General features: G+C 43.4%; 1 protein-coding gene across 1 annotated transcript in view; it reads left to right on the top strand.

The window, feature by feature from the left end:
• Adamts12 (ADAM metallopeptidase with thrombospondin type 1 motif 12) overlaps nucleotides 1-27,777 on the top strand; it is a 262,599-nt gene that overhangs the window by 82,332 nt on the left and 152,490 nt on the right. Inside the window, exon 3 of the mRNA XM_042261410.2 lies at nucleotides 9,119-9,254. Within this exon, the coding sequence (XP_042117344.2) occupies nucleotides 9,119-9,254 (136 nt within the window). The remainder of the gene's footprint in view (nucleotides 1-9,118; nucleotides 9,255-27,777) is intronic.

Raw genomic sequence — 27,777 nt, 5'->3', positions numbered from 1 at the left:
GCAACTGTATTCATCCTAAACATCATACTTGCTTTGCAAATTCTGTCAAGTTGGTAAACTTGCCACTGTGGGTGGCATCATTCTCTAGGTAGGGAAACTGTGAACTATGTAAGAGTGGATCTCAAGCAGACATGCATTAATTCATTGCTCTCTGCTTTTGACCATGGGTTGAACATTGCTATGGTTTGAATTGTAAAAACTCTCCATAGACTCACTTTTAGCACTTGTGCCCTGTTGGTGAGGCTATTTTGGGAGGCTGTGGATTCTTTAAGATGCAGGGTCTTTGAAGGTTATAAACTAGTCCTGGGTTCCTGTCCCACTATCTACTTTCTTGCCTGCCATGATGTGAACAACATGTGCCACATGATTCCACCACCATGAACTGAGCTACTTAACGGTGTCTTCTTTCTCTGCAATGATTAACTGAATTCCTCTGAGATAGTGGGCTAGAGTAAATCTTTCCTCCATTACATTCAAAAGTCACTAATGTAAATCCTAGCGTTCCCTTTTCCAACCACCTCTTGCTGTGCCTTTGCTCTTTAGCCTCCCCATTGGCTTGGTTTGTCTCAGTTAATCCCTTAGTCCAGCTCCATGAAAAGTTGGGCTCCTTCTTTCTAGGCTCAGGACACTGTCTCAGATATGGTTAGTTTTATTTGATAATTGCATAGTCTTGAAACACCTAGGAAGAGAAACTCGTTGAAGGATTATCTGGGTCAGATTGGCATGTCTGTGGGGGATTATCTTGGTTGGTTAATTGAGGGGAGTAAATTTACTGCTGTGGGTGGTGCCATTCCCTAATCAGGATCTCAAACATGTAAGCAATATTTCAGTGATCTCTGCTCTTTACCATGGATGTAATATGACTAACTGTCTCAAGTTCCCGCCATCTGGATTTAACCTCAGTGATGGATTATAACATGGAATTGTGAGCCCAAGAAACTCTGTCTTCCTTATGTTGCTTTTGCTGGGGTATGTTATCACAGCAATGATAAGTGAAATTAAGACCCTAAGTGTTTATTGGATCAAGAAGATGATCTTACCTTCTCAAAGAGAGAAAGGTCCTTGTATATTGCTTCAACTCTTGTCCCCTGTTTTCTCCCCGTTGTGTTATTGACATAAGACCAGGTACTGCCCTGCCTGCAGGGCTACAACGGGTTCTTGACCACCCTAAGGAGGGAATGTAGGGACAGGAGATACAAAGGAAAACACACCAAGTCTAGATTCTGGTCAAGGTGCCACTTTATTTTCTTCCACAAGGGTTTATATAGTTCCTGCAGGGTGTGGGGGGGGAGCAAGAAGCTGTCATCTGCATAAGGTGGAGCAAGCTAACAGGATGTTTGTATAGGATGTTTACAGGGTGAGAGGGTCAAGGGCTCTGACTCAATGTCCTGTTGCTAGGCAACCTGACTGTAAGCTGATCTAGTTCCCTGTCTTATCGAGGGTCTGTATTTTTCTACTAACTAGAGATTCTGTCCTTGTCCCTGACAGGGTATTACCAACCACACAGGTATTAAGAAAGCAGTATGTACTTCACTGAAGATTCTATGGGTGAACAAATACAGGGGTTTGCACTGCACCTCTTAAACCATCCTCCAAAGGAAAGATCTCCACCTGCTCCTTTCGGGTCTTTTATTTTAGTGAGTGTTTCTTCCTCCTATCCTCTCTCTTGGGCCTCTTTAACCCCAGCTGCCCATTTGACCACACCTGGATTGATTTGGAGCCCCTTAGCAACTTAAGACTTTCCCAGTTGCTGTTTACCTTACCTTCTTCAGTGCTTTAATCTTCTCTTCAAGGGCTTAAAATATATTGAACCAAGTAGAAAGATTTCATTTGTGCTCAGTAAAGAAAATTGTATAATTACTCAAATCTGTTCTCTCTGTAGGGTTATGGAGGGTGGCATTTAACTATGTTGAACTCATTCTTCTACAGCTGTGACATGTTTGGGCTATGGAAACTGAGCATGGAATTTTTCCTCTAAACAAAGAGCCCTTAAAATGAATTTTCCTGTCTTCTGTCTTTATAGCTATTATATGGATATAAATACTTGTTAATGCACCAATTCATGGCTTTAGCATTGTACATTAGACCTCTTCTTCATTATTGTTACTCTTCACTTCTATGATAGTGAAGTGAACGTGGTATCAGAGCCCCTCAGGGTTAGTTTATACCCATCACTAGGCCACCAGAGGTCATCCTATTTGCCGGAGTCACCATTAAACATGGAATGCTGTGTCTCGGGTGTCACAGTGAGCAAGAGCATTGCCCCATGGTCACAGTAGCTGCCTTTAATGGCTCTTGTGTTCTTCTCTGCAGAGATAGGAGCCTTCCACACCAGGATGGGGGAAGACAGGGCAGGGATATTTTCTTCATATTCCAGGAAGAACTTTGTGTTCTCACAGTCAGGGTGGCTTCTAGTTTGAAAATGATGACCTGCTGTGTTATAAGGCTGAAATCACCTTAGTGGCTTTCTGATCCCCACAGGAGAGAAAGTGCTTTTTACATTTGGAGTTTTCTCCCATTGTTCTCTAATAACCTGTTTCCCTGGCTTCCAATATGCTAGCAATCTCTTCCCTTTCTTTTTTGTTGGGCTCCTCATTTCTCTGGGGAGATATGGCAAACAGATGACTAGTTGAGATTGTTTAAAAACAAAAGTAGACACAGAGAAATCTGTAGACGAAGAAACCTTTTTGTTGGATTTTTTTTTTGGGAGGAGGGGGTGTAGCTGGGTGACTCTAAGTGTCTGACATCATCTTTTGTTCAGAACAAGAAAGACTGTTGGGTAAGGTGGAGCCACTTGAGAGGATCCCACCTCCACCACCGAGGACAGTGTTGGGAGCAGTTCTGTGGAGTATTTAACCATTGCTACAGTGGCTTTTAGGTAATAATTCTCTTCTTAGCTTACCTAGGAATGCAGCTTGCAATAAAAAAAATCCTTTAAAAATTTAGGGATAATTTCAGAGGGGTACTTCAGCATTTGTGTGTAGAGTTCTTTCAACATTCTTATATTCTTCTTTAAACAAAATGATTTCACACTTCAAATCTGAAACTTAGGTGGCTAGGTCATCTATTTACTAAGATGTCTTCAGACTTTTGGGGAACACCTTTGCACTGTCTTCCTCTGCAGAGATGCAGTGGACACGTTTTGCAGCCTCACATCCATGGAGTGTTCTTTACAACTTGTTTTTAGTTATTGTCATACTTGAAATTTCTTGGGATTGAAGCAAACTAAGGTTTTCATTGCACTACTACTATGTCATTTGTTAACTTTATGTTACGTGACAAAATGCCTAGCACAACCAACTTAATGGAGGGACACACACACACACACACACACACACACACACACACACACACACGCATGTACGCACGCATGCACGCATGAACACACGAACACATGCACGCATTCGCACGCACACGCACACGCACATACACACACATACTGTCCTAGTTTTGTCTCTGTTGACCAAAAGCAACTTAGGGCAGAAATAGGTTGATTTGGTTTACAGAATTCAAGACAGAAACCTGGAAGCAGAAACTGGAGGAGAATCTGTCAAAGAATTCTGTTAATGCCTGGTTCCCAAGATCATGTCAGGCCCATCTGCCTAGGGATTGTGCTGCCCCCAGTGACATGGGCTCTCCCGCCAGTTAAAACACCCCCAATAGACCTGCCCATAGGGCCATCTGATGGAGGCAATTCTTCAGTTGAGATCCCCTCTTGCCAGATGTGTGAAGCTGATAACCAAAGTTAGCCACCACCACCACCACCACCACCACCATCACACACACACACACACACACACACACACACTTAAGATGCCAGAGGCTTTCCATCTATCATGGCAGAGAAGGCATGGTGGAGCAGTCAGTTTATGTTGGGAGTTTGGACAGAAGCTGTTTATATCAAGACAGAGCAGGAAGCAAAGAGATAGTGACAATAACCAAGGTTGGATATAGACTTCAAAGACCCACCCCTAGTGACTTACTTCCACTAGCTATGACCCACCCCCCAGAGTTCCATACACTCCCAAAACAGTGCCTCTGGCTGCGGAACCCACATTCAAAAACACAAGACTGGGGTTGAGGGTGGATTTCGGATCCAAAGCACAACACACTAGTAACTACTCACATCCTTGGTTCCATACCAGATGGAAGTAAAGGATATAAAAACAACCACACGCCACGTAATGGAAGAATACAGTGTTTTCCAAACTGTGTTACATGGTTTATATGTATCAAACGCCAAGATGCTTGCTGTACAGACCCACTGCTGTGGGATGTCTTTCGGTATGCTGTGAATATGTGTGACTCCCATTGGATAATAAATAAAGCCACATTGGCCTATGGCAGGACAGGATGGAGCCAGGTGGGAGAATACAAAAGAGATAGTGAGGGAAGAGAGGCAGAGCGAAGAGACGCCAGCCCACCACCCAAGGAGCAACATACCAGCAGACTGGTAACACCACAGCCATGTGGCAAAACATAGATGAATAGAAATGGATTAATTTAAGATGATAGAGCTAGCTAGTGAGAAACTTAAGTCATTGGCCATACAGTCTGTAATTAATATAAGCCTCTGAGTGGTTATTTTATAAGCGGCTGTGGGACCTCCGGGCTGGGTGGGACTGGAGAAACTTCCAGCTATACCCCACAGTATGATACCACATCTACCAAGTCCTGGGATAGGCTCATGGGCCTATACATTTTTCAAAATATTTTTCCAGTGTTTTGTTTTATGTAGATAAGTTTTTTGTTTGCATGCATGTATTTCTACCATGTGTGTCCCTGGTGCCCATGGAAGCCAAAAGAAGGAATTGGATCCCCTTGAATTGGAGCAACAAGTGGTTGTGAGCAACCAGGTGGGTGCTGGGAATGGAACTGGGTCCCCTGTAGGAACAGCAAGTGTTCTTAAACAGGTATCTTCTCAGCCCAACTTGTACATTTTAAATAAGCTTTCCATAACATTCTTTAGCATACTAGGATTAAAGAAGCCCAGGACCAGAGCATCTCCTGATGTCCTCTTGTTTGGTGACTGCATTCTTACTCTCTGAAGACCCCACTTCAATGACTGAATGGGTGTTTTTTAAATCCATGCCTTTTCTTTTCTTATGAAAGAACGATAGCGAATCTGTGGGAGGAGCTCTCAAGAATCATGACAGCACAAACGCATTTAGGTTCTTGTACTACCAAGCAAGAAACAAAGATCGTTTAGAGGTAGCCCTTCAGCCTTCTTATGAGCAGGGTATTTTTTATTCTAGAACCAAAAACTGCCTCCAAAAATAAATAGCTGTGTCAAACATATGCCTGGATGAGGAAATGAATGACCTAGTCTGAGAGGAGGTGCTATCAATGTGAGGAAATTCGCAGAGAGACATTTACTGAAGGCCAGACATTATTTAGAGGAACTCTCATGCACTACCTCATCCATTCCCTAGTGTAACTGCTTAACAGAAAGCATGCCGCCCTCACAACATGACAGATGAGGCCAGAGATTCAGAAGGCTCAAATTACTTGTAAAAAGATATATTACTTGTTCCTGCTGGAGTTGAATGGTGAACTCGGGCCCATTTGTCTCCAAAGTCTGGCTTTTTTTTGAACAAAACAAAACAAAAAAACCAGAATGTATTCCTAGTAGCAAAAAAAGAAGAGGCTATGACTTGGTGAACCTGAAGCCTCGGAAACTGACAGCATCAGTCTTTATTGGAGAAGCCCTAGCTTAGAAACTCTGCTTGCGTCTCGCTAGGATGTACCCTAAAAACCTGCCTCCTGCCCTGTGCTGGAGGTTAATTAGAGAGGAGCTCCTGCTCAGAGATGGTAGCAGGAAGGAAGACCCAGGCTTGCACCAGTTCTTCTCATTGAGACGCTTGCAGTCACTCACTCCATTGTGTGTCCAGCCAGCAGGGATTATCCACCAGCCAGTGTGGTGTCTTCCGGCCCTACCATATCTTAGTCCTTTGGGAAAGGCTCTCCATGAAGGACAAAGAAGATCAGAAAAATGTCACTGCCATGTCTGTGGAGAGAGTTAGATCTGACAACATTGTACATCTGGGGTGTGGGCTCTAAGGGCCATGATGTTGCCTCTTGTCTGAATCTGAACTGTGGTGTGAAATTAAGTATAGACTTCAAACTAATTTATTAGTGTTAGACACCAGGATAACAGCATCCTTTGGGGGTGCTATTGATCATGAAGGGGCACAGGGAACCTCTTGACTTATGGTAATCATCTTTTCCTCCACTTGGGTCTTCCTTTTATGAAAGATATATGAACACTTGCCAGTTATGGTTTGTATGTATCTTTCCATGTTTGTAATGCTATAAAATTATTTAAACCCCATTTTAAATTACCTTTAAAGGGTAGTGGTGTTTAGAAGCATTCACAGATATTTCTAAGTTAGTTGAAACAGATGAGTTTATTTCCAAAAATGAGGCAGCAGTGTCCAGAGCTGGTAGATAAAGAAGGGAGCAGAAAACATGACAGAGGAGGTGGAAGAGAGAATTAATCTGCCATGGGCTTCAGCCAGGGCCTCAATCTGTGTAGGCTCCTCTGACTAGTGAGTGCACAGAGTTTTGTCAATTCTGTCCATAGTCTTCTTGAGAGGTAAAAGAAAGGAATGAGTTGCAAGGAAGACTGGGATACAGATGGCTTTGGTTGATTCAGAGTTAGAGCTGGAAATAGAAAGATGATTTTCCAGCATAGCTTGCTTCAGGCAAACTGTGAAGCCGGCCCTCCCATTGGAAACTGTATTTTCATCCATCATGACCTGGCTTCCACTGACTAAGCAGAGACCATTGGATCTCCTGGGCACCATAAGATGATATCTCTCTCTCTCTCTCTCTCTCTCTCTCTCTCTCTCTCTCTCTCTCTCTCTCTCTCTCTCCCTCTCTCTCTCTCCCTCTCTCTCCCTCTCCCTCTCTCTCTCTCTCTCTCTCTCTCTCTCTCTCTCTCTCTCTCTCTCTCTCTCTTTCTCTCTCTCTCTCTCTCTGTGTGTGTGTATGTGTCTGTCTCTCTGTCTCTGTCCCTCTCTCTCTCATGTATGTGTGCGTGTATGTATGTGTCTGTCTGTCTGTCTCTCTCTCTCTCTCATGAATGTGTGCGTGCGTGCGTGTGTGCGTGCGCGCGCGCGCGCGCGCGTGTGTGTGTGTGTGTGTGTGTGTGTGTGTGTGTGGTGTGCGCGCGCACGCACATGCACCTGCTTGCAGGGATGACCCCATGGAGGAATACAAATGTAAAGGAGCTTTTCAGAAAATGTTTGGCTGTCCGGCATTTGTGTTCATATTGCTCTTAGAATAGTCAAGCTCTCCAGCAGAATTCTGTTTGTTTCTTCTCCACCGTTTGAACTGAATGTCGGAGTCTAAAGAATTCTCTGTTTTCCTTCCTTAGTGGTTTCGTAATTGTTTCCTTCAGGGACATTAGTATTAGGTTATAACAGTGCACAAATGACCACAGGGCTCAGGCTCCCTGAGGAGCCCCGGATTCTGCCTCGTTTCTATGGCACAAATGAGCCTCATTAGCAGCGGGCAGGCTTTCTTCTCTCTTCTTGGCCTCTGACTCACAGCAGAAATGGAACCAAATCTCCGTAATGCATGGAGCCTGTTTCCACCATCTTATTACCATTACTTGGTACTGTTCCCTGGGCCTTGTCAGCCATTCCTGTCACACAAGTTCTTCTCAGACAAAGCTACAGAGGAAAAAACTGTCATATCTCTTGGGAGACTAAAAACAAATCTGAAGTTAGATGTAAAACATCTTGTAGGCTATTCCCTCAGGCTTGTTAGTCTTCATACTAAGACTAGTTTGAGATTAGCACCAAACTAGGGAATCAATTGCAAGATTAGTGTTGAGGTCTAGCTGTGCTGTCTACACTAATATGTAAAAGAGAAACAGGTACTTAGGAGGACACCCCAGTTGAGAAGAGTATCTTTGGCCTTCTGTTTGCCTGGGCTGGTCAGCTATTCATGCCTGTTGAGCTGAGATTAGGCTGAGATATATGGAAACAGGAGCCAGAGCCTGGAAGCCTTTCCCAGTCTCCCTCAGGTCCCAGTGTCCAGGTTTATATCCCGAATTCTGTGAAACAACACGGTCAGAGTCTGGAAAGAGCCTAATGCTAGGTAAGACTCTGCACCCTCCCCTCGCTAAAAGTCCTGTATAGAGGAACTCATTTGCCCTTCATAACAACCTGTAAATATCCCCATGTTCCAGATGAGATCTGAGAAACTGAGCAAGCTGTTTACCCAAGATTGTAAGTGAGGAGCCACTTTAATTGAGCCCAGTTTCATTCTAGGGTCTGGTGTTCTGATAACCTTGATATAAAACTGTGAAACATGTTACTCAGGGGTGAACTTTTTATTACATGCATAATGGGATTGGAACACCGAGTGTTTGTTGTGTAGCCCAAATGACATCAAACTGATAATCCTTCTGCATATGCCTTCAGAGTATATGCTAAGTATAACTCATATGGATCACCATGCCTGGCTGGCAGTGACTTTGCTAAGTACCTCAAATGGGCACTAAGAGGTTTTTCTTAGGGAATAAGAGAGTAGAAAGAACCGCACTTCCATATCAACCCCCTGCATTGACTTTTTCATGGACCAGCATTCTCAGATACAGAACTGATCCCCCATATCCATGAATAATAATGCCCTCTTTGCTAGGAACATTACAGATGGCTATCCACTTGATCAAGCACTTAGCATTATGCTTGTTTTCCTGAGTGAGGAATTAAACGCATCCAGGCATCCAGCAAAGCAATTGGGTGACTGTGTGGTCATATTATCCCACACAGAAAAATGCTCTGTTATGAGGGGGTTGAGGGCATGGGCATGGACTCCTTGGGGGCAAGTAGATGCATTGGAAGGCTCTTCCTTGTGATCCATACATGTCCAGCAGTTGTTCTAAGGAGGATCCCAGGACCTGAACAACTGCATATAACATTTTGGATCCATGTGGACATATTATGTAATACTTATAAGACATTTGATTTGATTATTTGTGTATCAGAGTCTGAGAGCACGGGGTTGGGGATTTCTAGAGATTATTAAGGTTTATGTAATGTTTCACTTTAGTAATTTTCTTTGCAGACTTGACTCAAATAAACGATCTTATTGGATATATTTACAGACTGGATTTTTCCATCTACCACATGGTGACTTTTTTATTGAGCCTGTTAAAAAGCATCCGCTGATGGAAGAAGGGTACCACCCTCATGTCGTATACAGGAGTCCGGAGACAAAGGAGCCCACCTGCGGATTAAAGGGTATTGTGACTTCAACATCTTCATACATAAGGCGTGTTTGGTTTTGATTTTTTTTTTAAGCCTGACTTCTTCAGCCAGATCTGATAGGTGTGACTGCAGTCCTCAAAGCTTTAGAGGGCTGGGGCATGAGGATCCATAAATTCAAAGTCAGCTACATATCCAGACCTATGCTGCATTAAAAAAAAAAAAGTCCTCTCCAGAATATCCTAGAAAGAAATAACGTAAAGAAGCAACGCTTTTAAACATGAACAATGTGATATCACATTAGTGTTAGTGCAAACTATTAACAGACAGCTGGCGGCTCCTCAAGCCTGCATATGGAAGGCAGATTCAAAGGTTGGATAACGATGTGTGAAGCAAAACCGAAAAGCTTATCAACCTATTATTAGATGATGAACTTAGCGATGCTCCTGGTTACACTGTGTTGTGTCTGATGTTGGCGGAACCATGTCCCCTGCCCCCTGACTTCCTGCCCCCGTCCCCCTACCCCCATCCTCTTACCTCCACATCCCGTCCCTGTGCCCCTGTCCTCCTGACCTCTGCCTATCTGTCCCTTGTCCCTCTGTCCCTCTGCCCCCTTGTCACCCTGCCCCCCTTTCCTAGGCATGATCTGAGCCGCTCCTTTCTTTCTTGCCATGAATAGTTAGGATCTTGGAGGAGTTAGGGGAAGGGAAAACCATGATCAAGATACATGGCGTGAAAAACAATTTAATGGAAAACGATGCATTTAGCCTTCTCGAACTTTTCAAGCAATAAAAAATAAAATGGCTTTCACCGATAAACTGATCCCAGTAATTTCATTGCAACCTCGCATTTTCTTTAATGTGCATATAAATAAAAATGATGTATAAAGGGCTATTCAAAACTGGAATATTTCCTCACATATTATATTGTCCATTTCTTCAGAGGGAAACTAATAATGCCAGCAAGGAAAAAAAAACAGAACAAAGGAAATAGTATTATTTTGTGTCTTAAGGATCTGGAAGCCTCGAAGGGGAAATGAAGGATGAAGGAGGTAAAGCAGTCCTTTCTGGGCAGAGCCACTGAGGACAGGGGCTTACTGGTCAGAGCGTGGAAGGACAAGAGGACACATGTGCATGCTTGATAGAAACATCCCTGGGAATTCTCCCTATAGTCTCAACAGTGATTGTAAGCAATAAGAAACTTTTAAATATGCAATGTTTTATGTGCATAAAATCAAATGACTGCTTTAGTTCCTTAACCCTAGTAAGTGATTGCAATGGGGTTCTGCATGACATAATTTACCATGTAATCTTGTAGCAAGCGTGACGAGAAAGGAAGGCACCAATCATCTGGCTGATTGGATTGCCGAAAGTGCCGATCCACATAACCTGGATGTCACATTTGGGGTGCTGTTTGTCACAAATCCAATCACTGGATAATTATCCCGTTCCTATTATGCTTGGGGTGATGGGGACTGTGTTGTGTGTGTGACTTTATAGCTTACAGGTAGACTCTAAGGTTTAGGTTGCCAGCATAGGTAGGAGAATTTCTAGGGCAATAAGTGAAGTTGTCTGGTCTGTTGTTTCATGGAATGAGTTAAGACTGTTCCTCACCTACCCACCTCGAACACTTGAACTCCCTATTGAGAAGTGGGCTAAGTACAAAATGAACAGAGGGGCTGGAGAGATGGCCCAGCATGTAAGGGTACTTGCTGCTCTTGTGGAGCACCCAGATTCAGCCCCCAGCACTCCTATGACTGCTTAAAACTGTCCAAAACTGTCCCCAAAGAGGGGATGCTATGCCCTCTTCCGGCCTTTGCATGTGATATACACATATACATGAGAACACTCATACACATAAAATAAAAATAAATGAATCTTTTAAACAATGAGCTGATTATAGAAAGCATGTAGTCATGCCAGCAGAAGAAAAGATAGGAGAAGAATGGAGTTTATAATATCACAGTCACTATTATTTCACACACAATAGTACAATTATGATACTTGTCAAACTATTTCGTATTGTGTTTCCAGGATGACCTTAACACTTGGCAGTTGTAAGTCCTCCCTTGGCTACTCCTTCCTTAGAAGGATCTTCCTAGTGTGAATTTCTCTAAGGATATCTAAAGGTCTATAAAGGACACACTTTTTTCTCTGCCTTTGAACTCTTCAGAGTGTTAGAATCAATCAGCTGTGCGTTCAGGGCCTGAGACAGTGCCCAGGGAAGCCTCTTCCAACAAGGCAGCAGCTGTGGCTCAGAGAAGGCAGAAAGTTCTCAAAAGCATCAAATTGGTTAGAATCAGAGCACAGATAAGTTCACAAGCCATAATTTTATTAGGACCTCGGGCTTTGGGCTACTTCAGTACTTCTTACGTTTTCTTTCACTGTTAATCTTGTTTCGTCAGCGGTTCTCACAGCCCTGCTAGAATACCTACAGACTCCCTCCACCAAGTGTGTTAGGTGCAAACTAGGAGATCAGGAAATCTCTGGAATGAAACTGATACAGACAGCATTTTGTAGTCAAGAAGAAGCCAGAGTGTATCAGTTTGTGCTCTAAATAACACGAATGGAAAGAGGAAAACAAAGGCGTGTTTTCTAGACCTTGAAGAAGGATTATCTGAACCATCTCTTTTCCTAAAACAATACTGTTTAAATGATAGCAAAAGTGATTCAGGAATACCTAATGAGCTCACGAATATTCTCAAACTATATAGACATTAGGACTTTTATAATCTTGGTAGAGTGAAATGTACTTGGTATTGCTGAACTAGACAACAATAGTGTTCTTATCTATGACATCCTGCAGAGATGATGGAGTTAACTGTGGGCAGTGGTGTCCTCGCTGACATTAAAATACACTTTATGCTTAGGTCAACTGATACTGCAGGGCTGAATTAGTGCTGTGATGATCACTGACCACCCTGACCACATGCAGAGTATTCTGGCTTTCTCATGTGCTTCAAAAGAAAGATGGATGAGCCTGATAATCTGATCCTCACTTGTGTTTATTTACCACATTAGGGATTTTGTAGCCTATTTCAGGATTTTAATGCGATGGTAGCTTGCTTTTGACTTGATCAAGAGTTGTCTGATCTTCTGAGTTCTTGCTGAGTCCTGCTGTATTCTTGTTTTGTTTTTTTTTTAAGATCAATGCTAAATAGTGGGGAACATGTAAACTTTGTGCTTTTTTGTCACTAGAGATGAGCTCCTTTGTTTTTGGATTATTGGCGAGATGTGGTACACTGGGGCACACGTGGCTGTTGGGTAGAGATGTCTGGGAAGCTTGAGATGTTGCAATTAGGCAGATGGAACAGATGGAAATGGCTGCAGGGTTGCAAGCGACAGGCAGTCAGCCTGATAGATAAGACCAGGGTCTGAGATTTCACTCATCAGGATTCTAGGCTGGAAACACCTAAGCTTGTTCCTGGCATGCAAGCTTGTTTTCAATTTCATCCAATCATCCAACAAATGTCTGCTGGCTATTTCCTTTATGCCAGATACTTTCCTGCATTCTGTGGATCCAATTGCGAATAATATATATCTCCTGGTATAAAACCGAAAACTTGGATAAAGGACATGAGTAAGTAGGGGTCCAGTCCTGGCCCTACCTTTATAACCTATGGTAAAATCATGAAGAGATGTGAGATATTAGGCCATGTACTGGGTTTTTTGTTACTCTGCATTATGTTTGTGCCAGACAGTCACCCATCACTTTTTTTTTAATTGTTTCAGCTGCAAAGTACTCACTCCATTTTGTAAACTTTCGACAACCGATCCAGTCTCGAGTGTTTATATGCTGCTTCCAGGTTTTGACATTGTATATCATTGTGTTACATATTCATTCTTTTTTTTTTTTTTTTTTTTTTTTTTTTTTTTTTTTTTTTTTTTTTTTTGAGACAGGGTTTCTCTGTGTAGCTTTGCGCCTTTCCTGGATCTCACTCTGTAGACTGGCCTCAAGCTCACAAAGATCTGCCTGGCTCTGCCTCCCGAGTCCTGGGATTAAAGGCATGCGCCACCACTGCCCAGCACATATTCATTCTTGTCCATGTTTCCCAGTGTAGGTTCATGAGGATTTAACCTCACCTGTAGGTGTTCTGTGAGCTTATTACACTACTAAGTGGAATGAAATCAAACACACAGAGCATCGAGATCTAAGACTTCACCAGATAATGCGTAATTTCATTCCACTGATGTTCAAGAGCATCCTGTCTAATTCATAGTCGTCTCTCTTTTGGATTTTGTCAGTCTATTGGATAGGAAGTGCTTCATGTTAAAGTTACACAACTGCTTTGAATTTGGGATATATATATACACATACATACATACTAGCACTAGAGCAGGGGTTTTCAACCTGTAGGTTACAACCCCCAAAAATGAGAAAACACAGATATTTACATTATGATTGATAATAGTAGTAAAATTACAGTTATGAAGTAGCAACAAAAATAATTTATGGTTGGGGTCAACACACCATGAGGAACTAAAGGGTCATAGCGTTAGGAAGGTTGAGAACAACTCTATAGTTTTCCTCCATGTCCTAAGCGCCATGACCCAGATGGCCAAGTGTTTTCATGTTGACTTTTCATGTAGTCTCTCACCTGATGTTCTGTCCATGTAGGTCTTAAACATGTCCCATCTCCCCAGAGCAGAAGTGGGCAGCAACAGACTTAGCTTAGCCGCCAATGCCATGCATCAGTCAGGATTTAGCCACAGAAACAAAGCCAGCAGGAAATGTGTTTTGAGATACTTGTTGCAAAAAAAGATGACTTGAGCAACAGTTAGGGATGAGCCCTGCAAATGTGTAATCTATGAACAGGCCACCAGAAAGGGCATGGTGGTACTGCCGTGCCTAGGCTAAAACAGCTGCCCACATGTAGAATGTCTCCTCTGAGAAGCTGTAGCTCTATTTATAAGGCCTTTCAACTGGTTGGAACGGATGACTAGATTATTTAGGATAATTGCCTTTACTTAGAGTTAACTAATTATGGATCTTATTCGTGTCTGCAAATGCCTTCACAGCAACACCCATCCTAATGCTTGATGGCAGTGTTGGGGACTGTGCCTAGCCAGGGTGACATAAAAGATGTTCGGAATCCTATATCTTCTGTGTCTGAATCTTTTATAACCTGATTTTTTTTTCCTGTTCTCTACTTTTGGTATCTGGAAATTTCCCCTTGTTTTCATGCTTTATGAACTAGTAGGAGTTTGGGGAAAATGCTTTGGGTTTTCACTAATAAAAGGGAGTGAGATGACTGAGAGAAATATTTAATTCATAATTTCATAATAATAAGATTATTCATTTAACTTCATAAGAAGCAGATTAACTAGTAACCCTGGTGGTTTTGTTTGGATCATGAGGTCCATGGCCATGACTTTAAGAACTTCGAGAGCCAGAGGCTGTGCCATAGTTACTCCAGACCACAGAGATACTTATTTCTGAAGCAAAAGCTTTCTTTATTAACCAGACTCCCTAGTGATAATTCTCTCTTTGCATTTCCTCAGCACTGATCAGTCTGCTTCCTTGGTCCTTCATCATTCCAGCTGTCGTGGTTTCTGGGCTCTGTGCAGGGAACAGCTCCTATGGGAGGCTCTCGTCTGCTCAGCATTCCTCCAGGATGCTTTGTGCTGGAGTCAGAGAGGCTGGCCGGGGCTGTACTCAAGGGCTGTTTTTGGAAAGGCTGAGAGCACGAGGAGGGGCATTCTGGGTTGGGAGGAGTCTCTCTTAGTCAGTGTAACAAGGATCGTTATGGCTGATGGATGGTCCTTTGTAAGGCAAGCTGTCCCAGTTCTTGAGAAACATTACCTGAAAGATTACCCATTTTAGCAACCTCGCACTTCCCCAACTATGAGGAAAAACAGACCAGTGGCTTTTAGATTTGCAGTCAGTTGTACTTGATATAAACAAAACAAACAAACAAACAAAAAAGATTGACTTGGCTCAGTTTCAGAATTGCCAATGAGGAAGAGAGGGCATGATGGAGCAGAAGAGTCCACACCAGTAGCCAGGAAGCATTGACAAGGAATGCACGAAGAAGTCAGGACAAGATATAGCTCGCAAGGACATAGCCTCAGTGGTCAACTGCCTCCAACTAGGCCCCTCTTCCTACTTTTCTTTACCTTCCAACAATGCCATCACAGAAAGAATCCATCTGGGCACCAATCCAGTCATCAGGTCAGAGCCTCTATCATCTCTGAAAATGCCTAGAAGTACACTTTACTGGTGGGAGTTATTCTCTGTACAATCAGTTCGACAATTAAGTTTAACTGCATCTGATCTTCCTACACTACTCCAGCCCACTCAGTCATGGGGCCATCAGTGACCCTATTTGGAAAACCACATCATCCTAAACAAACAAAAGAAGTAGCTCAACTTCTAGCTTGAAAACTGTTGGTGGCCAATAGAAGATGAACTGGAAGTGAGGCTCTGATGGCTGAGCAGTTGGTCACAACCTTATAAAATTGTAATGACCTCTGAACCTAGAACATGCGTAGCTGTCAGTGTCCTGTGGGCCATAGAAGACAGATTCTCATCTGCATCTAGCACTGCAATCAACCTCTTGGCCCGCTTCTGGTCCCATTCAAATACTGTCTCCTGAGATTTCCCTCTATCCATCCTGGCTTGCCTAGGAGGACCACTGCTGGCCCTGCTTCAGTTCCTTCCGCATATTGATGAGACCTCTGGTTACCTTCTGCCTCCTCTTGGCTTGCTTCCCCCTCTTCCGCACCCCCCCACCAATTCCTTTCTTGCCTTCTTAGTGCTCACATTGCACTAGGCTGCTTTGTCTGCTTGCGAAAAATTCTTCCTGCAGACCTCTTCACACTCCCATGCTACCCAGGCCCCTTCTCAAAACCACCCAAATCAGAGGAGCCTTCCTTCATTACCACTGAAAATACCTTTGTCTCCATCACTTTGTAAACCCTTTGTTATTTCTGGTTATAACCTAATGCTCTTTGCTCATGTGGCCTTCGCATATCTAGAATTTAGTTTTGTGTGGGAGAATACTACTTTGCTTTTGCTCTCTGCATTAATATCAGTTACGGGACAAAGCCTCCCATCCTACCTATGTACCTGGTAAATGCTAGACAAAAAAGTAAATGGGTGAATAAATCACACTTTATTACTGATTATTACTCTGAACTTGTATTTGATTTCCACCGTGAGACACATCTTTGTGCTCCGAGTACAGTTTCCTGGTTAATATTTGTGCCTCTGACAGATGTTTGCTCACCAGATACTGATGGGTGTGTGTGCAGTGGGATGCTGCGGGTGTAAATAAACAGAGATCATGCCTGAGCCAGGGCCAAACATTCCATGATCACTCTGGGTCCCCGAGTCAAGGCAAAAGTGGTCTCTTGGCAGAAATTAATGTTAACAGTGCGCTTGTCCCACAGTTTGATTAATGGCAGCTTTTGAGAAAACAGGCATTTCCACCCCCACACAGTCCCATTCAGGGGAGCATCTGGAAGTCTACTAAATCACCACAAAACTGCTTCTTCAGAGGGAGGAATGTTTGTTACATCTGAGGTAAAGTACTTCAGAAATTTATCAATATACTTTATGCTCCAATCTTCCTCTGCAAAAACAGAGGAATGGATCCTTAGGGGACTTTCTGGATCAACATGCCAAAGCTTAGAAAGTTCTAGAATATTTTTACCTGGTTTTAATGTCATTGCTTGACTTTCTTTCCTTCAAGAAGTGTTTGTTTAGCTGGAAACAAAGAACTCTGGATGTGCTCATCAGAACTCTGCCCTGGTAGACTTACCAATGATTGAGAAAAGAATGGAGGAAAAAAATTGGACATACAGCACTGTGATGTGCTATGAGTGTGTAGAGGAAGGTCTACAAACCAATGGAGTCCTCTACTGACATGGACCTTGTACAGAATAGAACATTGGTTCTAAGGAAACCATTTTACCCAAAATCAGATCTGCAGAATTTTCTAGCATTTGGAGAATCATGATTTTTATGGGCCAAATAATAGTTTGCTATACACCTGGAGAGTGAGCTTACTGTGTCTACCTCCTGCCAGCCCCTGGCTTTCCCAGGCCAGATTCTCAAGCACTTTCTCCCTGGCCCTTTGGCCCCTTGGTTCATCCTGGCCTCCTCCTCTCTGCTCTGATCCAAGTAACACTCTGGGGCAGTGCTCAGATCTCACCAATAGGGCAGTCCTTATTGTATCATTGCTCTTCCATGGTGCCAGCCTACATGTGTGGGGAGGGTCAGGATTGAACACATGCCCTTCAGTGTCTTAGAGCGGGGCATGGAAAGCATCTTCACACACCCTAGGCTTGAGGTAGCAGGTAGTTAGGTGCACCTCTCTCCTATGTCCTGTCAAGATATGCTCCAGGTCAGAATAAGAGTTTCTCGGAGGAATGTCCATCTGTTGGTTGCAGAGTGGTGGCCTACTACAGGAAGCAATGGTTGACTTCCCTGCCCTGGTCAGGTCTTGTATCTTCATTTTGAACTGTTTTGAGCACTGTATGCTGCCTTTGGACCAGAATGCTTTACTTGAAAAAAAAAGTGTGTATATTTAATGCATATTAATGATATACTTCAGGTTGCCATGTAATTAACCTTAGTTAGAAAGTGACTCTTATTATAAAGTCCTATGTATAGTCAGATACTGTCTTACATATATAGAGAGGCATGCATTTAGATTTTCCTCTTTTAGAGGAAAGAACTGTAAATTGGGTGACCTACGCCTGGTGCCACCTCAGCCATGCTCTGGGTAAGGTGAATGATTTAGACCCTAGTCTCTATTTCCTTGTCAGGAATATGAATATGGGTAGAAAGGTAGATTCTCTTGAGGGTGATCAATCATGACTTTCTGTTTTTACTCTGCAGTGTCCAGAAACAGGGTCTTGATGTCATTTACTCATTCTAGTGTGGCATGTGTGTTTGTGTGTTTATATGTGGTGTGTGCATCCATGCATGTCATATGTATTTATGTGTGGTATATGTGCATGCTTGTCTGTGTACTGATGTGGAGGGTGTGCATATTTAAATATGTGTAGTATATGTGTGTGCCTGTCTGTGTACTGATGTATAATGATGTGTGTGTGTGTTTAAAAGCATATCACATCCCACACCAGTGGCTCCGGGAGGCAAAGGTGGCTTGCTCAGCTGTGATGATTCCGGGTTTTATGGAACTTCTTTGCATCCTATTTAATTGCATCATGTTGAAAGCCTCATGTGTTCTCCCCGTGGACACAGGAGTTCTTTGTTTAATCTAACCGGGCAGAGAGAGCCCAGATCCCTCAAAAAGGAAGGCTTTCCCTGGCTGGAGAATTGTGTTAAAACTGGTGCCAGCGTCACCCCACCAGCAGCCATCAGGCCTGGCCTGCAGCTGTCCTAGAGTCACTGCTGCAGAAAGGACAGGAGGAAGGAGCAGAGGCCGTATCTGCGAGCTCCCTCCTCTCTGCTCCATCCCTTGTCGCCACCTCCTCTAGAACCTGAACTCTTGGTTTTGAGTAGCTCTTCCAAAGTGGATCGGCTGCCCTTCCTTCATTCCCCAGGATTGGCTTCCTGGTCTTCAGCCAGGAGCACCCCATGAGGTAAAAACTGACCACCTAGCTGGTGTCCTTGGTGTTAATAAGTGTGCAGATGACAGGCAGTCAGGAATGCAGGGTGGTGATGATTACATCTGGAATCCAGGACCATCCAGACTAAAAGACAGGGCAAACCACTGAAGACACTTGAGAGGCGAGAAGCAAACATTCTCTCCTCAGCTCTCTTAAGCTTCTGCTCTCTTTTGTTCCCAAGTCCAGGTCATGTATAGCAGGCACCAGAGCCTCTTTTAAGTTGCCTAGTGGCATCCCTGGGAATAGATCAAATAGAAAGCCAAGATCAATTTTGGCAGGAAGAGAGGCTAAAGCTTCTGGACTCTGGACTCAAGATGTTTTAATCTCTAAACTTCAGTACCAAAAAGATCAAAGGACAGTTCTGCTAAAGACAGAGCAGTGTTTCGTTTGTTTGCTTTTCTTCCTCATGAGAACAGTGTTCAGAGGTAGCAGAGCAGAATTCACATCTTCCAAAGGGGTAAGGCCATTTTCAAACCTGTAAGTGACCCCATTCTACACAGCTTTCACTAGCACCCAGACTGAGATGGAACTTCTGGGTTGCTGTCTTCAGAACTCAAAGGACCTCTAATTGTGTGAGTATACCCAAGTCCATTGTAGCTTAGCATGAAGGCTCAGCAGTAGACCCAAACAGCTTAAAATCCACACTAGCCACGGATTAATTATAAAATAAAATTGTTTATATAAAAAAATCCACACTAGCTTGAAGAGCTTGGAAAAAGACTACCTTCCTACTCTTGTTTCTTTCTTTTGTGTTTTCTCCTTTCTAAACTGTAGATGATGAAACAATTGCAGTTTCAGCAAATACAGATGAAGTGGATGGGGTGAATGGAGGCTACAGCCTCATAGCTCCTGGGCTGCTGTTCCTAATTCTGGTGCTCTATAAAATCCAAAGGCCTTCTAGTGACTACCCGACAAACTCCATTGTTGGTGAGAGTCATATGAAGATGTTTGTTATTTTATTCATCCCAGCTAATTGAGTTCAGTTAAATATTTTTTCCCCTGCACTTGAAGAAATATATGAATTTGATTTCAGGGACCAACTAGAGACATTGCTCTGGGTGTTCTGAAATACAGAGATATGGATAAAATGAGCTTCCGATTTTTGTAGTGTATGCATGTATGTTTGTATGTATCAGATTTATAATCTTAACATTTTTATAATCTTAACCTTTTATTTATTTATTTATTTATTTATTTATTACATATACAATATTCTGCCTGCATGTATGACTGCAGGCCAGAAGAGGGCATCAGATCTCACTTATAGATGGTTGTGAGCCACCATGTGGTTGCTGGGAATTGAACTCAGGACCTCTGGAAGAGTAGTCAGTGCTCTTAACCTCTGAGCCATCTCTCCAGCTTCAATCTTAACCTTTTTAAAGAAAGAATATTCACAATGATGTGCAAGCCATCTCCAAAACCCTTACTACCTTGTAAACCAGAAACTATGTACCTAGTAAACAACTTCCCATTCTCCTCTTCTGATCCCCTGGCAATCACCCTTTAACATCCCTAATTACTTCTCTAATGGCAAGAATTCCAAAATACATACAGACCTTAGGGTTTTACACATGACACTGAAGGCTTCAGCTAGAGAAGGATGGACAAGGTCTCACAGAGTGTCTTTCAAGACACTTCAGGCAAGGCAAGTTCTTCTGCTGTTCTGTCTTATGCTGCAGCTCTTTCCCCCCATCAGGCACACATTCGCACAAGACTGCAAAGCGCTAAGAACAAGAGTATTTGGTTCTGCCCTAGCAAAGAGATTGCCTGCTTTTCTGTTGCTCCCTACTGGCAGCTGTTTATGGGACCGATTCTCCCATCCCCTGGAACACAATATAGAAGTCTTTTCTGGTGAAAAAGCCCCCAGAAGCATCATGCAGGAGAAAGTGATTGAAGCTGTCGATAGCCATTTAAGGATTCTTGGAGGCCACTGGAAGCTGGATAACTCCAGGGATGTAGAGAGAGGCAGTGGCAATTATGCTGCTGCTTTCCAGTGGATCCCTGCAAGAGGCTGGGGTGAGCCAATGTTCTGCATGACTAGAATAAGACAGGGTGTTATGTATAATCTCTGGTGGTATGGGAACAGAAGGACAACTTGGACCCATCACCGGAAAACCCTACAGTGGTTGGGCAGCACGGTGACAATGTCTTACATCTCTCATTTCCTAAACATCCTGCAGAGTCCATTTTAGGTTATTTCAAATATAATAAGGATGGCATGCTTCAAAAACAAAGCAAAGTAGTTTGGCTGTCCTAATTGTTGTCATTACTATTTTTTTTAAGAATTTACATATACTTTTTTCTTTATTAAGAAATTTTTTATTCATTTTACATACCAACCACAGATTGATCGCCCTCACATCCCTCCTCCCACTTCCTCCCAGGCTTCACCCCCCAACTCGGCCCCCATTTCCTCCTCCAAAAAGGTAAAACCTCCCGTGGGGAGTCAGCAAAGCCTGGTACATTCAGTTGTGGCAGGTCCAAACCTTCACTGCTCTAAGACCTGAAACATTACCAGTGTATCTTTATTTACAGGGAACTCAGGGCTACCTTTCCGTGCACCAATAGGCACCATCTCCCTGTCCTGTTCCCTGGAGTCCCAGACATCCATGCTTCTGAGTCTCCACACCATTCCCGAGTATGATCCCCACTGGACATTTTCTTTACTCTCTGCTGTCTGTGGGCTGAAAGTTATTTGTCTGTTCAACTCTCCTCCCGATTATTATGATTTGAATGTGTTGGCCCAAAAGCATAGGCTGGAGATTTAATCCCTCAACAGCAGTTCTGGAAGGCAGAATGTAATGGAAGAAAGTGTTGTAGAGTTAGGAGGGATCCGTTCTCTCTTGTGTACTAATCATGATAGGGCATAAGGCTGCAAGCTCCATCTCTTGCTCTTTTACCTTCTGACCTGGGTGGGGAGTGTTGGTGGACAGCAAGGAGACCCTCATTAGGTGTTCCCCCTGTGTCCTAGTTTAGTAGACTCTAGAACAGTAAGAAATACATTTATAATGTTTACAAATTGCCAACTCTCAGGGTCCTGTTACATCAGCATGAAACAGATTAGGACCCATTCTAGTTAAAGCAAATTGAAAAAAGCCAGATAGGCCTTGCAAGGAAAATCTCCATGTTATTTAAATTGTAAACATAGGTGAAATTTAATAGGAGCCACTTCTCATAAATACTTGTATTAGAGAAAAACAGAACCTAAGATCAACCAATCAGATTCAAACAAATAACTTAAAATATAACTATCAACTTCCTAGCCAGGCAGATCAAATAAGACAAGTAATTTCTCTGTGTGGTTTGTGTATTCACTTAATCAAAGCCTGACCCTGTGTTTCTCCAATGGAATTTCCAAATCACTCTGGTTAGGTCCTACGTGCCTCATGGTTTGTTGTATGTGTAAACAAATGCTTTAATAATTGTATTCAATTGTGTTCACCCTATCAACAGTTTGCATAATTAACATTTGGAAATTCCATACAAGTACAAAGAACATGAATTACTCGTATACCTTTTCACACAGAACTGAGAGTCTTAGCATCTATACTTGGTGCTCGTCTGTTTTCTGACTAATATACACATGTATCAGGGACTATATTCACTTATGTGTGTATGTATGTTTGTATGCATACAGAGAGACATACATATCATGCATGCTACCTTGTAACGTGATACTTTATAAGTGAAGTCACCGTGAAGATCTTAAATGGTATTTTCAATCACACCCGATTCAGAAATCTTTCCAGCTTCTCTTCTGAATGGCCTTTTCCTCTTGTATACTGTCAGGGCCCTCCACAGGGAAGAACTGGCCTTTTACAGCCTGGGGTGACAACAGGTTTTATGAAAGGCTGCAGAGCTGAATCTAACAGTGGGGACACCGTCTCCCTCTGTCAGAAGAGAGACTTAAGGGTAAATGGGCTTGGCAGAAAGGTTCCTGGACACATTGGCTCACCACACACTGTGCCTAGAGAACTGACATGGAGATCATAAGGGTCACCAGTTAGAGACTTTCTGAATGTAAGTGTCATAATCACACAGACAGGTCAGGGCAGAAGTCAGGGCTGACAGGGAGTTATATCTATCCCTGAAGTCTAGGGTCTCCAGTCTCACCCCAAAGGCACACAGTACCAGCAGGCTACTTCTGAATGCCTTTTCCGTATTGAGCACTTCATTCTGCTCTCATCTTTCTCTGGCTTCTGCTTCTCTGTAAGCCTGTGGGTTTTCAGCTAGACTCTGCTGTGTAGGAAACATGTCTATGGGACTAGGTTCTCATGCCGCAGGGGACCTGCAGCCCAGAAGGCATTCAGCTTCTTTCTTGTGGATGACACCATCTCAGGGCTGTCCTGGGAGGGAGATGAAATGTCCTGGACTTATTGAACTGTCATCTGTGCACTTCAGGGAAACAGCAGGCCTTGGAGCCAATTTTTGTTAAGGGGGACCTCAGTCCTGGTGTTGTGGCTTTGTTCACAGATGTTTGTTGAGCGCCTTCACTCAAGGCCAAGGGTTGAGTGTGAACCTTCGGACACCGTTCACTCACACACCCTTTTATCCCATCGGAAGACTGGAATAGATGCAGACACTTGTTTTTGTTCATTGATACTCGGTTTCTAAGGCACCCTTTCTTCATCTCTGAATTTGATAGTAGCGCGTCAGCCGCCAAAGGAGCCCTTATCTCTCGCCCTCTGCCTTCATCTCCTCCAGAAGATCTACAGTGTGAGTGGGACAAAGAGCTCATGAAGTATGGGTGCCCAGAAGTTTCATGCGTGTTTACTTCCCCTTCCTACCTACCTCTGGATACTTCCCACTGACCCCTGTGTGCTCGAGACTGCTTATCAGCCATTTCTCAGGTCACAGAATCGAAAGTCACCGGTAATAGGACACAGGATGTAGGTTCAAAACCTTTCCCTGACACTTAGGAGCTGTGTGGTCCGAGCAAGTGGCCCAAGCTGTCTCGGCTTGTTTTATTTCCTCATCTGCAGAGTAAGAGAGTCAACGGCGGCGTTCCTAAAACAGCAGTGGTCGTTTTGAACTTGTGCATGCATCAGCATCCCACGGAGAGCTTGTTAAAACACACACTGCCAGGTGTTCTCCCTCATCCCCGTCATGGCAGTTTCTGGTTCAGTAGGTCTTGAGAGGAACACAAAAATTTGTGTTTCTAATAAGGTCCCAGGGGATGCTGCGGCTGTTGCTCCTCAAGTCCACCCTCAGAAAAGCTGTTCTTGAGGGTGCGCTCAGACAGCACTGGTAAACTTGACAAAGCCGGCCTTGGTCGGTGGCCCATCTGGCCAAGTCCTTCATAGCTGCAGCTGTGGGTCGTCTTCCTTGGGGACTCTAACTTGCACCTGTCCCTGACTGTTCTTTGGCTGATGTGTGCACATTGAGATGCTTCCTAACGGCTCTCCTCAGCCACCTCTCCTTCCTCTGGCTTGGCAAGCTTATACAGCAGACCTATATGTATTTCAGAGAGTTTCTCAGCTCTGGGAAGGCAGAAGTTTGACATTGTATGTGGCATTTCCACATAATGAGAAAATCTCTTTGGAGATGAAACAGAGGAAAAAGGGCTAAGTCTTGCACGAACAGCTTTTAATAAATATTTGGCCTTAAACCGTCAGAGAACAAGAAACTGTGTCTGAAGAGCCAGTCTACAGAGAGGATGAATTAGAAAGACCTGGGGGTGGATAATAAGGTTGAATAGTAATGCAAATGAGGCTTTAGAGCCATGGTTCTCAACCTTTCTAATCTCCAACCCTTCAATACAGTTCCTCATGTTATTTTCATTGCTACCTCATAACTAATTTTGCTACTGTTGTGGATTGTAATAAAAGTATCTGATATACAGGATATCTGCTATGTGACCCCTGTGAAAGGGTCGTTTGACACCCCGCCCCATGAGTCACAACCCACAGGTTGAGAACCCCTGCTTTAGACGCTTCTAACTCTGGGTCTTAACGACAGAGTTTCTGTAGAAGCACAGCCACCGCTGTTTCTGGGGTGCCCGTCCTTAGCCCCTCCGAAGGCCAACAAGAATGCATACTGATCAAATAAAGCTGAGTTGATCAGATGTGCTGCAGCAAGAGAGAAGGTGGTGGCCAGTGAGTCTCAGGAGTGTCGCATAATAGAACTGAAGGTAGTGATGGGTCTGTAGGAGCTAGGCTGGGTGATGGCAAGGCCAGTGTTCTAAGTGTGAAAACGGTTCGGGTTGGGAAGAGTTTTTGATACTGTGGTGGCTCTGTATTGGTGGGCTCAGCAAAGTGAAAGGCTAAAAATACATTTTGATAAGCAAGTTTCCAGCTGTGATAACTAAACTATTTATGAGGTCCCCAGGAATGGCTTCCAGTGACACACGTGGGCAGAAAGCTCAGCTGTTGCACTCTTGCTTGATCTGAAATATTTATAATAGCAATAGAAAAGCACATTCACTCCCAGTTTTATTTGGTATAAAGAAGTAACAGGAGTATATTGGCTTTAGTTCTCTGGGAAGTACTGGCCATGTGGGGCTCCCGCCCTCCTCAACCTCCCCATTGGCCAGAGTTTCATGAGGTTTTTCCATTTTTCTGTTTAGACCCTCTGCTCCAGGTTTCATGGTACGAATGGACCTCATATTTTAAAATGGGGTCAATAAGACTATAGCGAAATTGGCCTGACAGGGCTGTTGGATGTGTGAATTCACAGGATATGTGACTACACACATAAGACCTGACAAAATCAGACCAGACAAAAATCCCAGCATGAATGCAGAAGGGACTTATGAGGTCCCACCATGAAGTGAAGAGCTATCGGCGACCGAATGTTCCTGGGAGAGGGAGACTATCAGCTTGCTTCAGGGATGCAAGCCCTGATAGATCGCCCATGCTCCAGTGGACCTCCCTGGCAGATACTGGCAGCATTACGTAGAGCTCAGTGGGTTTAAAAGAGCGCGTGGCATTTGGAGGGGAAAATGGTAGTAGTAGGGCATATAGGAGGAGTTGGGGGAGTGAGAATAGGGGTGAACTAGATAAAAAAAAATCAAGATGTACTTTATGAAATTCTCACATAGTAGATTGAAAACATTGAAACTTCAACTCTGAAACAGAATAGAATAAAAATGGGCTTAAAATCCAAAACTACAGAAAAATCCGGCCATCTGCTTATGCATTTAGTTGGGAGATCTATGTTAGTTTAACATCAGTAAGGCCCACACCTGCTTTAACTGCACTCATTATTTCAGGTCTATTAACCATTATTAAATTTGCCATAGTTTTAATTCAGGCATATGTACTTATACAATGAGTCTACCTTTACTTAGATGATAACGTTGATTGTCCCACCAAATGTATACATACCATAGAGTTAACAGATGACATTGACCATTAATAGGAGAATTACTAGTTACACCCACAGCATCAGACTTAGTAATGGGAGTTTCTTCAACTAGACAACTTTATGATACTTAGGCCTGATAACTAATTCACCAACAAGGTACTTCCCCAAATCTCTATACATTCATTGTCTAGAAAGATCAGGCTGGAGAGATGGCTCAGAGGTTAAGAGCACTGGCTGCTCTTCCAAAGGTCCTGAGTTCAATTCCCAGCAACCACATGGTGGCTCACAACCATCTGTAATGAGATCTGGTGCCCTCTTCTGGCCAGCAGGGATACGTGCAGACAGAACACTGTATGCATAATAAATAAACAAATCTTGAGCCAGGAGGTGGTGGCGCACTCCTTTAATCCCAGAACTTGGGAGGCAGAGGCAGGTGGATCTTTGTGAGTTTGAGGCCAGCCTGGGCTACAGAGCGAGATCCAGGAAAGGTGCAAAGCTACACAGAGAAACCCTGTCTTGAAAAACCAAAATAAATAAATAAATAAATAATAAAAAGATCAAGTGTGGTATAATGTTATAAGATTTCTTCTTTGTGAAGTTTGTCTGAGTCTTATCACTCCCCTTTAGTTCCTACCTCTGAATTCAGAAGATGCCGACCACCTCCAGGCATTCATACGGGAGTCCACCAGAGCAGTCCGCAATTCTGAGGGAGTGTTTTAGGAATGCTCACTCTAGCTCTATGTCTCAGACCCTGCGGGAGTAGAGGGAAGACAGCCACAGATTACCACCAACATCTCAGCAACTCTTACCAGGAAAGGTGCCTTTCTCACACCACATCTGAAGGAGCCAGACAGTGTTCCTCTGTCCTCCATCTTTACCATCTGAAATGTTGTCTTCAAATGTGGGGGAAAACAGGGAAGGAAGAGGTGGAGAGTCTGATGAAAACGTGGGCACCCACGCATGGCCTTTGGCCTCAGAAGAATCGTGGTGTCTCCTGAAACACTGAGAAGTGCTAATTATTCCTGCCTTGGCCCGGGACTTGGGGTCTCACACACTTCTCATGCTGCTTTGAACCCTCAATCCAAGAGGCGAGAATTCCAGGGCAGAGGTGAAGAGACCTGCACAGTGTCATGTGGGTTCAAACAGATGAGACCAGTGCTAGTTGGAAAGATCATCTAACTAAAAATGGGTGTTTTTGTCTCCGTTCTATCCTGTTAGGTGAAGAACAAGGTAGAGGACCATAACACCAATCTAGATAATTACTGGATGTATCAGAATGAGCTATACACTCCTTTTTTATTATAATAATACTTCTTTAGATTCAGACATAAAAATGTATTGTCTAAGCCTGATGGAAATGTGGTTGCAGGGTTGGTCATGGTACAGCTTTGTGTTCTTCCCCAGGGGAAACATTGTGACCAGGAGAGTGCTTTCATCTCATTATAAAGGAAAGTTTTATCGAAGCCAGGACACAGGAGAAATCTTGTTCTATTGCCAGCAGAATGAAAAGAACACTGTTCACCCACTGATCCTGCCGCTTGTTTATGTAATGAAATCTCAGGCTCGGATCACTGTGAGCAGAGACCACAGTCTTTGGCTTTAGACCTTTGGAGACTCCAAAGACCACTGAAAGAAAGCCAGTTTACTTTATGTCAGAGGCAGGCTGAGCTGCC

The sequence above is a fragment of the Peromyscus maniculatus genome, chromosome 15 (assembly GCF_049852395.1).
Source record: "Peromyscus maniculatus bairdii isolate BWxNUB_F1_BW_parent chromosome 15, HU_Pman_BW_mat_3.1, whole genome shotgun sequence".
NCBI lineage: Eukaryota > Metazoa > Chordata > Mammalia > Rodentia > Cricetidae > Peromyscus > Peromyscus maniculatus.
This window is presented reverse-complemented; position numbering and strand designations above follow the sequence as displayed.